Consider the following 14,228-nt stretch of genomic DNA (forward strand, 5'->3'; position numbering starts at 1 on the left):
TTAAATGTTCTAGTAGAGAAAGAGGATAATGTGTGTCCCAAAGCCATGAAGCCAGTAATGCATGTTCTTCTCTAGCCCTGGGCATAATGGCCCCAGGAGAAAACTTGATTAACTGGGGAGTGAACAAACCTGCCAACAACAGAACTGCAAGCAGAAGGAAATAGCTACCCTTTTAATAGTTTTAAATAACTTTTTAAAATAATATAGGGGCGCCTGGGTGGCTCGGCCCATTAAGCAGCCAACTCTTGATTTCGGCTCAGGTCATGATCTCAGGGTTGTGGGATGGAGCCCTGTGTTGGGCTCAGCATTCAGCAGAGAGTCTGAGATTCTCTCTCTCCCTCTTTCTCTGCCCCTCCCCCCCTAAAATAAATAAATCTTCTAAAAAATTATATAAATGTATTAAGCACAGAACCCACATCAAAATTCTTAGTGGACTAGCGTAACAATTCCATTCAATTCAGAAGTAAATTAGCAATGCAGCCTCAGGAATCATGGTCAGTTGGGCTTTTGATATATCTTGGCAATGAGCCCAAAGAGCTCAATGTGTTCAGTAAGAAAGGCTAGGAAGGGAAGACAGATCCTCCACAGGCTGGTGATCGGAGAGCAGGAGCATCGAAGTCAATGCTGTACTCAGTAAACAGGAGCCAACTCAAGTCCCAGGAAAGTCTTCAATAAATCATAAGCATCAAGGCTTTAGGCAACCATGAGCTCCTTGAGGAAGGTCACGCTCTGCATGTCTCAGGTATCTATCAGTGGGCTGCAAGCTGTAAGGAGATTTAATTTTGGCTACATTTCTCTTGTCTTTGTTCTCATCAGGAGGACAGATTTGGGGACCTGAAACAGAAATTCATATATATATGAGTGGACTGATGTACTGGCCTTTTTCATACAGCTGACCAGCTTCAGCCTTGTTCCCATTCACTGGGTAACAGCTCTCACTAGACTCTTGTTTTCTTTTTTCTTTTTCTTTTTTAAAGATGTTATTTATTTGTCAGAGAGACAGAGAGAGAGGACAGGGGGAGTGGCAGGCAGAGGGAGAGGGGGAAGCAGGCTTCCTGCTGAGCAGGGAGCCCGATGCAGGACTCCATCCCAGGACCCTGAGATCATGACCTGAGCCGAAGGCAGACGTTTTACCGACTGAGCCACCCAGGTGCCCCTAATTACTACTATCTCTGTTCTAATATTTTAATGCCAGCTGATTTAAAGAATCCATTTTGATTTTGTGTATCTCTCTTCTAAAATCTCAAATTATCTCCTCAACACTTTTGGATCAGATTACCTTTTATACCAAAAGTAGTCCTTACAGTAAATTTCTATTTACATAGAACTCAATCAAGTAGAAGATTGAATAACCAGGTTTTATCCCCCAAATACTGTATAAGTTATTGTTATGCTGATACTAAAGTTCAGTAGTATCAAAAAATGATAGTGTATAAAAATAAATATCAATTCAATGAAATAAAACTGTAGAGATAATTTAGTTCAGAAATAATCTGCACTACAAGTTGATTTGTTTTTGTTTTTTGTTTTGTTTTGTTTTGGGGGGGGGGTTTGGCAGCAAAGCAGGTTTATTGAGCGATAGTAAAGTGATGGTACAAAGCTCCCGAAGGGGGAGGATACCAGAGAGGATTGTCACTACAAGATGATTTGTAATGTTTGTCCAACATGATTTGGGATCATCCCAATCAATATGAGCAGCTTATTTACTCAATAAAACAAGCTTAGCATGTGATATTATAAATAAGAAAGCCATTATCCAAGCAAGCATACTGTTGCCTGATTAAAGAATATTAATAGCAGGGTATGATCTGAAATGACTAGAATTCCTCTAGTATCTGGACCTGGAGGTTAATCAAACTTGCCATTTAGATCATTTAACTAATTCGCTTCCTCTGATTTCCCTATACATATTCTTATGATAACTTGTTTTCGATGCGCACTTTTCCATCAAACATACAATGCTGGCTAACCCTTTTCACTTGGCATCTTATTGTAAGCCCATATATTGATGACTGGTTTGCAGGTGAAATTTTATGAATTTTGTTTATGCTAATCAGACTCACTTGTTCAAGGCTGAATGCACTACCAAGAATGCTGGGACGGCAGTAAGCCCCCCAAAGTATTACCACCTTTACTGAAACAACCATCTATCTTTCTTCTGTTACATTGATTTCTTAGCTCTTTCTTCAACAAATACAATTTGAAAGTGCTTCTGTAAATGTATTGACGTAGGTTATTATTGTTGGCAACATCCTGATTGTTCCACTAACTTGTTCTAAATGATGTATCTAAAGCCAATCTCCCCCTGATGTCTGTCAGAACAGTGTTTCTGGTTCAAACAATGCATTGGACAAGGTGCTTTTTATAGATCACTTTTGTTTGTGTTCAAGGATATGCAATCAGAGTTGCTACAAGTTCTGTAGCCTTTTCTCCATTCTCCTTATAAATTACCTGCTCATTGCTGTGCTACATTGAAGTCCTAGCTAGAGGAGGAGATTGCAAAAAAGATTTGTGTCCATCCTATTGAAATGATTGTAGCAGTTTGTTTGAATGCCTTCAGTGTTCAATAGCACATAAATCTACTGTGAAATATACATGTAATGGATTACTACCCCAGCAGTGGGGGGGAAAAATCAACTATATCCCTATCTGTATCAACCAGTAAGAATCTCTGAAATAATAGAGGGGAAAAAATGGTAGAAAAATATACTCCAATATTGTTTCTATAAAGTTTACATATTTATGCAGCAATGCTTTATACTATTTATGGTTCTAAACATATGTAGTAAAATTATCGAATGGGAATGGGAAAGATGCATCAACTTCAGGATGGTGGTTTCATTTGAATGGGAAAAGAGACTGGCATCTTTATGTGTATTTATAATATAGTTAAATTATAATAATCAACATTTTTAAAAACCTAAAAATAAAAACAAAAATTAGGTTAAAAGTTGTGGCAGGGGCGCCTGGGTGGCTCAGTCGTTAAGCATCAGCCTTCGGCTCAGGTCATGATCCCAGGGTCCTGGGATCAAGCCCCACATCGGGCTCCCTGCTCCGTGGGAAACCTGCTTCTCCCTCTCCCACTCCCCCTGCTTCTGTTCCTGTTCTCGCGCTCTCTCTGTCAAATAAATAAAAATAAAAATCTTAAAAAAAAAAAGTTGTGGCAGTAATCCAGGTGAGAGTGGTGAAGTTGACAGAAGACAGTGACAAATGGCATTAAAGAAAGGACTAAATAAAGCAGTGATTCACAAACTTCCACTTTAACTCTCCCAATGGGGGAAATAAGTGAACTCATACTTCCAGGTACAACCCAAAGTATCCTACCAAAATCTAGAGTTTTGTATTTGAAGTCTGTATAAATTTTGCATTTTATCCCATATCATATGCATGTTTATTTTAATATCAATATATTTTCTATTGATTACAGAAGTCAATTTATACCTTTGACTCTCTAAAATTTTTCTAAGTCAGGGCAAAATATTGACTGACATATGAACAGAAAGTCATAACACTATTCCACCATGAAAACTGCAAACAATATAATGCCCAATGATAAACACTCTCTTAAGTAAAATATGTATCTAAATATTCATATATAATACAGCCTTTAAGTGAACTATGTAGATGTTGGTGATTTGAAAAAAATTCCTATGGTAACATTGAGTACAGAAAGATACAAAATCATATATACAGTGTGACCTGAGCTATAAAAATCATATGTAACAACAATAAAAGACCAGAAGGAAATGTAGATATCAGGTACTGTTTTGATAATATTTTTCATATTATTTTGTATTATCGCAAAATAATTTTTTGAAGATTTATTTATTTGAGAGAGAGAAAGAGAGAGTGTGTGAGTGGGGGAAGCATTTATTTGAGAGAGAGGGAGAGAGAGAATCCTTAAGTAGACTCCCTGTTGAGCGTGGAGCCCGACTCGGGGCTCGATCCCAGAACCCTGGGATCATGACCTGAGCTGAAATCAAGAGTCCACCACTTAACCAACTGAGCCACACAGGTGCCCATCAAGATAATTTTTTTTAAGTAACATTGTTACCCTGTGAGATCTGCCAGGGAAAGTTGATAAATTTAAGGAAATTTGTTATTTCCCTTCTCTATGAAGTATTTCATAAATAATAAGGCCTACCTCAAGAAACATCCTGAAATGATGTTTATAAGTAACACATAGAATAATGCCTGCCCATCCTAGGCCACCAATAAATGCAATTCTTCTTCTATCTAGAGTCTAATATACTGTCAAGTGCATCATGACTGTTAGATTATTAGGGCTGGTGTGTGTGTGTGTACTTAGGGAGATCATTAATCATGATGGATTTTCCAGGAAGACAAATTGTGAACACAAATATATTGATATTGCAGATCCAAGAAGTCATAAACCACGTTGCTAGTTTTATTTATTTATTTATTTATTTATTTATTTATTTATTTATTTATTTATAGAAGATTTACTCTGAGAACACCGCTCCTATTTTTTTTTAATTTTTTAAAAAGATTTTTTTCATTTATTTGACCGAGAGAGACACAGCGAGAGAGGGAACACAAGCAGGGGGAGTGGGAGAGGGAGAAGCAGGCTTCCCGCGGAGCAGGGAGCCCGATGCGGGGCTGGATCCCAGGACCCAGGGATCATGACCTGAGCCGAAGGCAGATGCTTAACAACTGAGCCACCCAGGTGCCCCACCCCTCCTATTTCTAACAGCCTACGCACATCCACATTCGTCAACCACCATGTCTTCATAATGTCGTAAAATGACATTGTCATCATTGTCCTGATAGAGCATGGAAATGGGAGACAGCTTGGTGGGGATACAGACAGCCTGGGGGATCTCTGGGTCAACTGTATGCATCAGTGCTTGCATGAAAGCATAATTGGAACTGTTGAGGGAGGTGGTCATCGAGAAAGGACAATCTCCATGGCAGTAGTTTGCCATGAACCCTTTGGGGGCAATAATCCACTTGTGCCAACCTAAGTCCTGGAAGTTGATGAATAGCTGGTGATGATGGCAGAGGTTTCTGCAAGAAGCCTTAGGGGCCAGAATGGCTTCCCTCCTTCTTCGGGATGAAGGGTGGCATTGCTCAGGGTTGAGACTCACCACCAGCAGGGAAGCATGGAGGGACTGTCTCAGTCTGGCACAGGTGTCCTGAAGCTGAAAATTCACTCCCCAGTCTCTGGTCCCTTTGACCAGTATCTCTAGCAACAAACCTAAGTTCTTCTGGGGGTTGTTATTCCAATCCTTAGCCACGTCCAGCAGGTTGAAATGCACAACACCTTGAGGCCATGGTACTGACTGTAACACAAGTATTTTACCTGGTTTGGGGGTGGACTGGCTCCACACGTGAGGCTCCTGAACCAGGGACAGAGCCAACTCCAGTTCTGGTCCCTGCTTATAGTGAGTGTTGGGCCCCAAATCCAGGCTGAGCTGGGCCATTGTTAACTGCTCCTTATCGTGAATGGCGGACAGGTTAAAGTAGAGCCGCTTCTGTAGGCAGGAGGCTTGAGCAAGTTTCTCGGAGTAAAGAAAGAGACCTAGATGGGAACAGAGATGTGAGAGTCACCAAAACATATTTCACTTCAGATCCACCTATATGATATAAATGTCAAATGTTATATGACATTTACATATGCAAACTAAGGGCAGGAAATTATCATCTATACTCTAAACCCTACCACTGGGAGGATTTGTTTCTCTCACTCCTCATTCAAGGCCAGAGGTCCTTATCTTCACATCTGCTGGTTCCCAAGGGGTCCTGGATAGAATTTAGAAGGTCCATGAATTTGGATGGGAAAAAGAATTACATCTTTATTTTCACGGAACTCTAAATGAAATTTAGAATTTCTTTCAACTATGAATATGGGGCAACAAATCCCAATAATATTTTCAGGGCCTATGACACTGTTACCAATAAAAATCCTAGGTGTGTTCATAGATTAAGCTGTTACAAATATCTTAAAATAACAATTACACTCATGCTACTTTGAATTTATGGTAAATATAGTCCCATCCCTGGATCTTGTTATTTGTTGCATTAACAAATGCATCCGTGTATGTCACTGTACACACATTTGGTTTAAAATATTTTTATAAATGTATTTAAATATTTAAATGATTTCCTTGTAAATCGTATTTTATTTTATTTTTCTTTTAAGATTTCATTTATTTGACACAGAAAGACACAGCGAGAGAGGGAATACAAGCAGGGGGAGCGGGAGAGGGAGAAGCAGGCTTCCCGTGGAGCAGGGAGCCCGAGGTGGGGCTCTATCCCAGGACCCTGGGATCATGACCTGAGCCGAAGGCAGACACTTAACGACTGAGCCCCCTAAGTATTTTATTTTAGTCATGTAAACCATTACTCTGAGAAGGAGTCCATCACCTTCAACAGAATGGCCAAACGGCACAAAAATGTTTAAGAACATCCTAGACAGTCAGGTGTTGCTCGCCAAAAATCTAACTACTTAGATTGACTTCAAAACAAACTCTTATCATCTAGCCAAGACTGGCCCTCTGAAATCCCATATGTTTCATCCTTAGATGATTCCTTATCTAAAGCCCACAGCTGTCAATGTCAACAATTTCTGGTCCGGGGTCTCTGCAAACATCATCTCCCACTTCACTGAATATTGAAGTGCAGTGTGATCCTCCAGTTTCTCCACATGGACCCCTCTCTCTTATCTTTTGCCATTGTAGATGTACTCTCCTTATTTTCAAAGCTGACTTCTCTGCCCAGATTTTCAAACCTTACCTATTCCTTTACAAAAAGGCCCAGTAGAGCTTATTTTTACCTTTTTATCCCCCCAGCTTCCATTTCTCCCTCTCCGCAAGTAATTTCTTTGGCTTAATGCCACCATATTGTTAGGTAGGGTGTCTCCACCCTAGGTAGGGATTTTTTTTTTAAAGATTTTATTTATTTATTTGAGAGAGAAAGAATGAGAGACAGAGCATGAGAGGGAGGAGGATCAGAGGAAGAAGCAGACTCCCTGCTGAGCAGGGAGCCCGATGCGGCACTCGATCCTGGGACTCCAGGATCATGACCTGAGCTGAAGGCAGTTGCTTAACCAACTAAGCCACCAAGGTGCACCAGGGATTTTGGGTTTTTAGGGGAAGTGGGGGGCAGAGGGAGAGGGAGAGAGAGAATCTTAAGCAGGCTCCTCACCTAGCACGAGCCTGACGCAGACTCCATCTCACCACCCTGAGATCATGATCTGAGCCGAAGAAATCAAGAATCAGATGCTCAACCGACTGAACCACCCAGGTGCCCCAACCCTAAGTAGGGATTTTCTAAGACCATTCAGCTTATGAAGAAATTACAACAGAAACCCAAACATTCCAATGGTGCCTGGCTGGCTCATTCGGTAGAACACACGACTCTTGGGTTGTGAGTTCAAGCCCCACATTGGATCTGTGGAGATTAGTTTAAAAACAAAACAGAAAGAGCCGCACCCCCCAAAGACACCCTAACATTCTAACCATTCCCCCTTCATTCTCAAGTCTCATTTAAAAGACAATAAAATTAAGAAGCATTTGAAATTACCCAGCATATTCTTCAAGACTACCTTATCATCTTTCTCTTTCTTTTCATTGACCATCTTTTGAAAAGGTAAGTCTATATTTGCTGTCTCTACCTCTTTATATTCTTCTGTTATTTTCCAACTCTTTACCCCTCACTATTCCACTGAAACATCTTTCTTAAAGGTTGGCTAACTGTCAAGTGCAGAGATGTCTTCATAGTACTTATCTTCTCCACTTCTCTGAAAAGTTGACCTCTCCTGTTCCAGGCTAGAATTCTAACCTATCCATCTCCCTTCCTCTTCCTAGCACGAAATCAGATTCCTTAAGCATAGAAGAAAATCCAAAAGCCAGAATGGAAAGGATGGACAGATTTGAGAGCATGAAGATAAAAGAACTTCTATATTCAAAAGACATCATTAACAAAATGTAAAACCACAAGGAACAACCAAGAAAACTTATTAATATTCATGAGTTTAAATTCATAATTAGAAAGAGCTTTTACAGATGATCAAGAGGGCTTACAAATCATTAAGGAAAGGAAGACTCCTCAGTAGAAAATGGCCAGTGTGTATAAATAGGCAATTGTTTGAAGAAAAAAAAAAGAAATATTCATTATCCATTTAAAAATGCATTCCACCGTATTAAAGAAATAAAAATCAAAACAATGAGATCACGTTTTGCTACCAGAGTAACAAAAATTAAAAACTAAAGAGTATTGTTACTCAATGGTCTTCACAGAATGAAATACTGTAAGCAATGAGAATGAGCTACAGATACACACATCATGGATAAATCTCACAAATACAATGTTGAGTGAAAGAAGCCAGATAGAAAAAAAGGACACATTTCACATTTCCATTTATATGAAGTTCAGAAATAGGCAAAACTGATATGTAATGTTACAGGATAAAAATTATTCTTGCAGAGGAGTAGTGATTAACCAGAAGAGGGCATAAAGGATCCTCTGAGGGTTGTTGCTCTGTTCTGTTTAGGATCTGGATGCTGATTATTCTGTGAAAATTAACTGAGCTATTCTCTATGATTTGTGCACTTTTCTGTATGTATGTTATACTTTAATAAGTTTCTATAATATTTCTATAAAGATTGCTGTCAAATTGTGGGAGAGTGAGAATTCTTTTTCTCTTTTTTTAAAGATTTTATTTATTTACTTGCCAGAGAGAGAGAGAGAACACAAGCAGGGAAGCGGCAGGCAGAGGGAGAAGCAGGTTCCTCACTGAGCAAGGAGACCGATGTAGGAATCAATCCCAGGACCCTGGGATCATGACCTGAGCCGAAGGCAGACACTTAACTGACGGAGCCACCCAGGTGTCCCAGAATTCTTTTTTTTTTTTTTAAGATTTTATTTATTTATGTGACAGAGAGAGACACAGCGAGAGAGGGAACACAAGCAGGGGGAGTAGGAGAGGGAGAAGCAGGCTTCCCACGGAGCAAGAAGCCTGATGAGGGCCTCGATCCCAGGACCCTGGGATCATGACCTGGGCCAAAGGCAGACGCTTACAACTGAGCCACCCAGGCGCCCCGGAAAACTAGAATTCTTATACATTCATGGTAGGGTATAAATTTTGGAAGACACTTGCTATATATAAAAAGTATGATTGTGTCTGTCAAATAAATAAATAAAATATTAAAAAAAGAAAAAAGAAAAAAGGTTATTCTGTTTAATTGTTTGTTTTTTTTTAAGATTTCATTTATTTGACAGAGAAAGACACAGCTAGAGAGGGATACAAGCAGGGGGAGTGGGAGAAGGAGAAGCAGGTTCCTGGCTGAGCAGGGAGCCCGATGCGGGGCTCGATTCCAGGACCCCGGGATCATGACCTGAGCCGAAGACAGACACTTAACGACTGAGCCACCAGGCGCCCTGAAAAAACGTATTTTGTATCCTGACTTTGCTCACGCGCTCCTGATCTCGAATAGCTTATGGGTTAATCTACTGTCCGAGTCTGACTTTCCTTAATTGTTAAAAGCTGATAAGAATACCTGCCTTTGGAATCTCGGGATGTGGCCAGGATCATGAGATAAAATACGTAAAAGACCAGCACAAGGCCTTCTACAAACCCCTCGGTAATTGTTACCTTCCCCTTCTTTTCTTTCTTCATGCCATCGAATTAGCACTCTACTTTCCTTACCTTGATCCAGGAGAAGTCTCAGTATGTTCCCACGGGTACCAAGATCCTTTATGTAGCATAAATCTTGGGAGTCCCCACTGGTTGCCGCTGCCTCTCGATCCCAGAAAATTTTCTTCAAAATAGAAGGCACAGGTTGGAACTTCTGGGGTGAAGGCACTTTGTCTAAGCCCAGAAATTGGAGAAAGACATGTTCTTGAAATTGGAATGTCTGGCCCAAAGCCACAGTGACCAGAAGGCGGAGAGCCAAGGCAGTCAGGGAAGGAATCATGGCCTCTGAGCGGAGACAAAGCGGGCCAGTCGGGCTGGAGAGACGTCGGTGGCCTGACTGCCTGGCAATTCAGACGCCGCCAATTTATCTGATGGAAGATAATCAAGTGTGAATTGCTCTCTTCCCAGCTCCTCAAAGGCAATTGGATGTCAGAGGACAGAGAATTTTTTTCTCTTCTTTTGCTCTGCTCTTCCCCTCAAAAAGTTCACAAAGCAAAGATTACCAACGCATAGACTTAACTACAAAAATCTGAGGTTTGTCTGCAGTAGACAGACTGGAAAGGAGACATGCATTTATTCATGTAACAAACATTTATTAAGCATCTATTACGTGCAAGGCTCTGATAGAGGTGCTAGAATAGTAATGAAAATTGCAGAGTCTTGTCACTGACAGTCTATTTAGACAAATACATAGGCAGATTTCTGTTAGCCTGTATCCACAGTGCTGTGGGAAGCCAAACCAGGAAGAGAAAACTCCACCCGAGGAATTCAATCTACACTCTGTTTTCAGGTCTAAGAGGGACTGAATTTTATTCACCTAACTTTGCCCTTCCTTTTCATTTAAAGTTGTATTTATTTAAGTAATCTCTACATCCAACCTGGGGCTTGAACTCACGACCCCAAGACCAAGAGTCCCATGTTCCTCGGACTAAGCCAGCGAGGTGCCCCTAACTTTGCCCTTCCTGATTAAAAGTCAAAAATCAGACTGACTGGGTTACTTCTGATTCTACTACTTTTTAGTTATATAAAACTGGGCATGTCACTTAACATGTGGTGGCATGTTCTGAAGTTTTTGTTTTCTCAACTGAAAAGAAAAACTGACCTTTTAATTTGCTATAGGAATCTGATAAGATGATGTATTTAAAGTGCTCTGCATGCCTGCCAAATGGCAAGCACAAAGTGTTCGCAGAGGAGAAAGCTTCAAAGTTGAAGTAAGTAGACGTTTTTCAGTAAGACAATCGCGCGTTCAAGGCTGAAGGAACTGATGTGGAAAGGCATGGAGGTTGTTCAGAAGTTTATGGCAGCATATGTCAATTTCTGGTTTTGCATTTTGTTGTTTTACCAAACTCCTAGAAGATTTCCAAATGCTATAGAAGAATTAGCTGGTTTCTTGCCAAACTAATTTTCATGCTTTTTGAAAACAGGGACTTTTTCATTTTACATTCTTTTATACCACCTATTCTAAGACCTTGTTTCCCCCAAAGGGAAAACAAAATATTGTATCTAATACATAATAGTTTCCCATCATCTATAGCATAAAGTCAAGACTCCTTAGCTTGGCATTTCTTTTTTTTTTTTTAATTTTTAAAAGATTTTATTTATTTATTTGAGAGAGAATGATGGGGGCAGGGGAGGGCAGAAGGAGAAGCAGACTCCCTGCGGAGCAGGGAGCCTAACGCAGGGCTCAATTGATCCCAGGACTTCTGGGATCATGACCTGAGCTGAAGGCAACCACTTAACCGACTGAGCCACCCAGACACCCCCTTAGCTTGGCACGGAAAGATTGTATTGATCTGGCAGTCATATTGTTGCAGGATTGCAGGGTTCTTGTCCCATGGAGTCGAAGAATGAATCGAATGAATCTTGCAGACACAAAAGGGTAAAGTGAAGTGAACGTTTATTAAGTGAAGGTGAGAACAGAAAGGAAAGAAAAAGCTCTCTAGAGGGAGACGGGTCCCAGATGGGTGCCACTGAGGGCTGTTAGTGGCACTCTTATTGAAAACTTGACCGGGAAGCTTGTGGCCTTGAGATTCTTGTGCCGTCTTGGTTTGTTTCCTCATTTCTTATTCCACTCTGTCTCAGCATCTCCACCTGCCGGAATAGTTCCGGAACATGGTCAGGGGAGGCAGGGGGCCTCCTATCTCTCCTGCCTATTCCTTAACCCCTTCCCTATTCATGGGACGGGACCTGTGGGCAGAAAGAGCTACACTGGATTGTGAGGAGTGACTGATTGCATACTTTTTAATTAGTGGGGGTGAGGGATAGCGCAAGTCTCCAAGGAATCTGGAAGCAAGGCTTTCAGGAACTTGAGGGGCCAGCTGGTGCCAAGATAAGGTTACTTTTTTTCCTTTTTTTAAAGATTTTATTTATTTATTTGACAGAGAGAGACACAGCGAGAGAGGGAACACAAGCAGGGGGTGTGGGAGAGGGAGAAGCAGGCTTCCCACGGAACAGGGAGCCCGATGCGAGGCTCAATCCCCAGGACCCCGGGATCATGACCTGAGCCGAAGGCAGATGCTCAACGACTGAGCCACCCAGGCGCCCCTCACTGTGTCTTTTGTCCCTGTCCCTCCCAGACGATATACTTCTGCAGAATGGGAGTCATGTGTTTTCATCTAAGTCTCTCCACTGTGTATTTTCCTCTAAGTATCTCCACGGCCCAAGGAAGTGTCTGGCAGGTAGTAAACATTCAGTAGATGTCTGTGCAACAAATAAATGTACGAAATGAATTGGTGCTATTTCCAGAGGTCTCATTCTTCTAGATGGCCAAGTTTCCCCCATTCCCATTTCTCCTATGTCCTCCTGCTTGCATCCTAAAAAGCTAAATGTTAACACCTTTATATTCATCTATAGGGGCACCTGGGTGGCTCAGTCAGTTAAGCGTCTGCCTTTGGCTCACTCAGGTCATGATCCCGGGGTCCTGGGATTGACCAGAGCCTGCGTCGGGCTCCTTGCTCAGCGGGGAGCCTACTTCTCCCTCTCCCTGTCCCTCTGCCTGCCATTCCCCCTGGTTGTTCTTTCTCTCCCTCTCTCTCTTTCTGTGTCAAATAAATAAATAAAATCTTTTAAAAGAAAGCTTTAATTCATCTACAATCTTCACCTGTTTTCAACAATAAGTGTGGGTTGCGTTTCATTTTTCCTTATTCAACTTTTCTGACTTCAGAATTAGGGGCACCTGGGTGGCTCAGTCGGTTAAGCATCTGCCTTTGGCTCAGGTCATGATCTCCAGGTCCTGGGATTGAGCCCCACATCTGGCTCCTTGCTCAGCGGGAAGCCTGCTTCTCCCACTCCCTCTGCCCCTCCCCAAAGCTCATGCTCTCTCTCTCTCAAATAAATAAATAAATAAATAAATAAAATCTTAAAAAAAAAAGTCAGAATCAGGCAAACTGGTTTAAATTCAGGTTCCACCACTTACGAGTTGTGTGATCATGACCAAGTCACTCAACTGTAAAGTAAGAATAAAACAGTCTTTGCTACGGTGCTGAGGAAATCTGATGGGATGATGTGTACGCAATGCTCAGGACAATGTCTGCCATTGAAGCATTTGATAAAGTCCATTACTATATCGGGACCCACAAAATGGAGGCCACCCAAGTAGCCTGGTGCCCATGTCACAAAACTAAACCTAACTTAGCCTGCATTTATGGAAACACCTATTAGGAAAATTTAATATACGTCAATCACAGTCCTCCAACTCAGCTTTAGCTAGCTCACCTTTCCCTGGAAAATAGGGCTTGCTAGCCTTCTAAGGAAACCCCCAACCTAGCCAATCATGCCCTGTTCTCATGTTGCCTCTTCTAAAGCTCTATAAGACTTGCATCAAATAAATCCCTTGGGAACAGTGTCCCTTTGCTGTGAAGCACTGTACTCTCCCAATCCATGGTTGTTTTCTCTTAAATAAAGGACATTTAAAAAAAAAAAAAAGACATCGGGGCACCTGGGTGGCTCAGTCGTTAAGCATCTGCCTTCGGCTCAGGTCATGATCCCAGAGTCCTGGGATCGAGCCCTGCATCGGGTTCCCTACTCAACGGGGAGCCTGCTTCTCCCTCTCCCACTCCCCCTGCTTGTGTTCCCTCTCTCGCTGTGTTTCTCTCTGTCAAGTAAATAAATAAAATCTTAAAAAAAAAAGACATCAAACTTGTTACTAAATTGTTTTAGTTTTGTCATTTGACATACTTGATAAAAGTTAGCTGGTATTAATTATTGTTATTTTTGTTTATTAAAAGGGAGTTTAATCAAGGGAAAGAAAATAATTGAGAGTGTTTAATAGAGCAATATATATATATAGCAAGAAAAAGCACCACATCAAGCAAGAGTCAGAAGATCTAATGTAATCACAGTTCCTCCAATGACCATGTAATCCTGGTTGTTTCACTCAGTGTCAGTGTTTTATGATACCTACCCAAGCATGGAAATTTTTTAAATAGAAAGATTTAAATGGTCTGCAATGTCATAAATTGTTAACCTATCTGGGCCTCACTTTCTTTACCAATAAAATCACAAGATTGAATTGGATTGTCTTTAAGGATTTTTACAAAAATATGTGATTCTGGATTTTCAGCCCAAATCA

General features: G+C 41.1%; 1 protein-coding gene across 1 annotated transcript; it reads right to left on the reverse strand.

The window, feature by feature from the left end:
- Positions 1-685: 685 nt before the first annotated feature.
- On the reverse strand, positions 686-9,938 carry GDF3 (growth differentiation factor 3). The gene is made up of 3 exons (XM_025879602.2): positions 9,671-9,938; positions 5,324-5,542; positions 686-834 (listed from the first exon to the last, which is right to left on the reverse strand). Exons 1-3 carry the CDS (start codon positions 9,936-9,938, stop codon positions 686-688), a joined length of 636 nt encoding a protein of 211 aa, XP_025735387.2.
- Between the last annotated feature and the right edge of the window lie 4,290 nt (positions 9,939-14,228).

This window comes from Callorhinus ursinus, unplaced genomic scaffold (assembly GCF_003265705.2).
Source record: "Callorhinus ursinus isolate GAN/ISIS: 27379988/994484 unplaced genomic scaffold, GSC_fseal_2.0 scaffold27, whole genome shotgun sequence".
In the NCBI taxonomy this organism is placed as follows: Eukaryota; Metazoa; Chordata; class Mammalia; order Carnivora; family Otariidae; genus Callorhinus; species Callorhinus ursinus.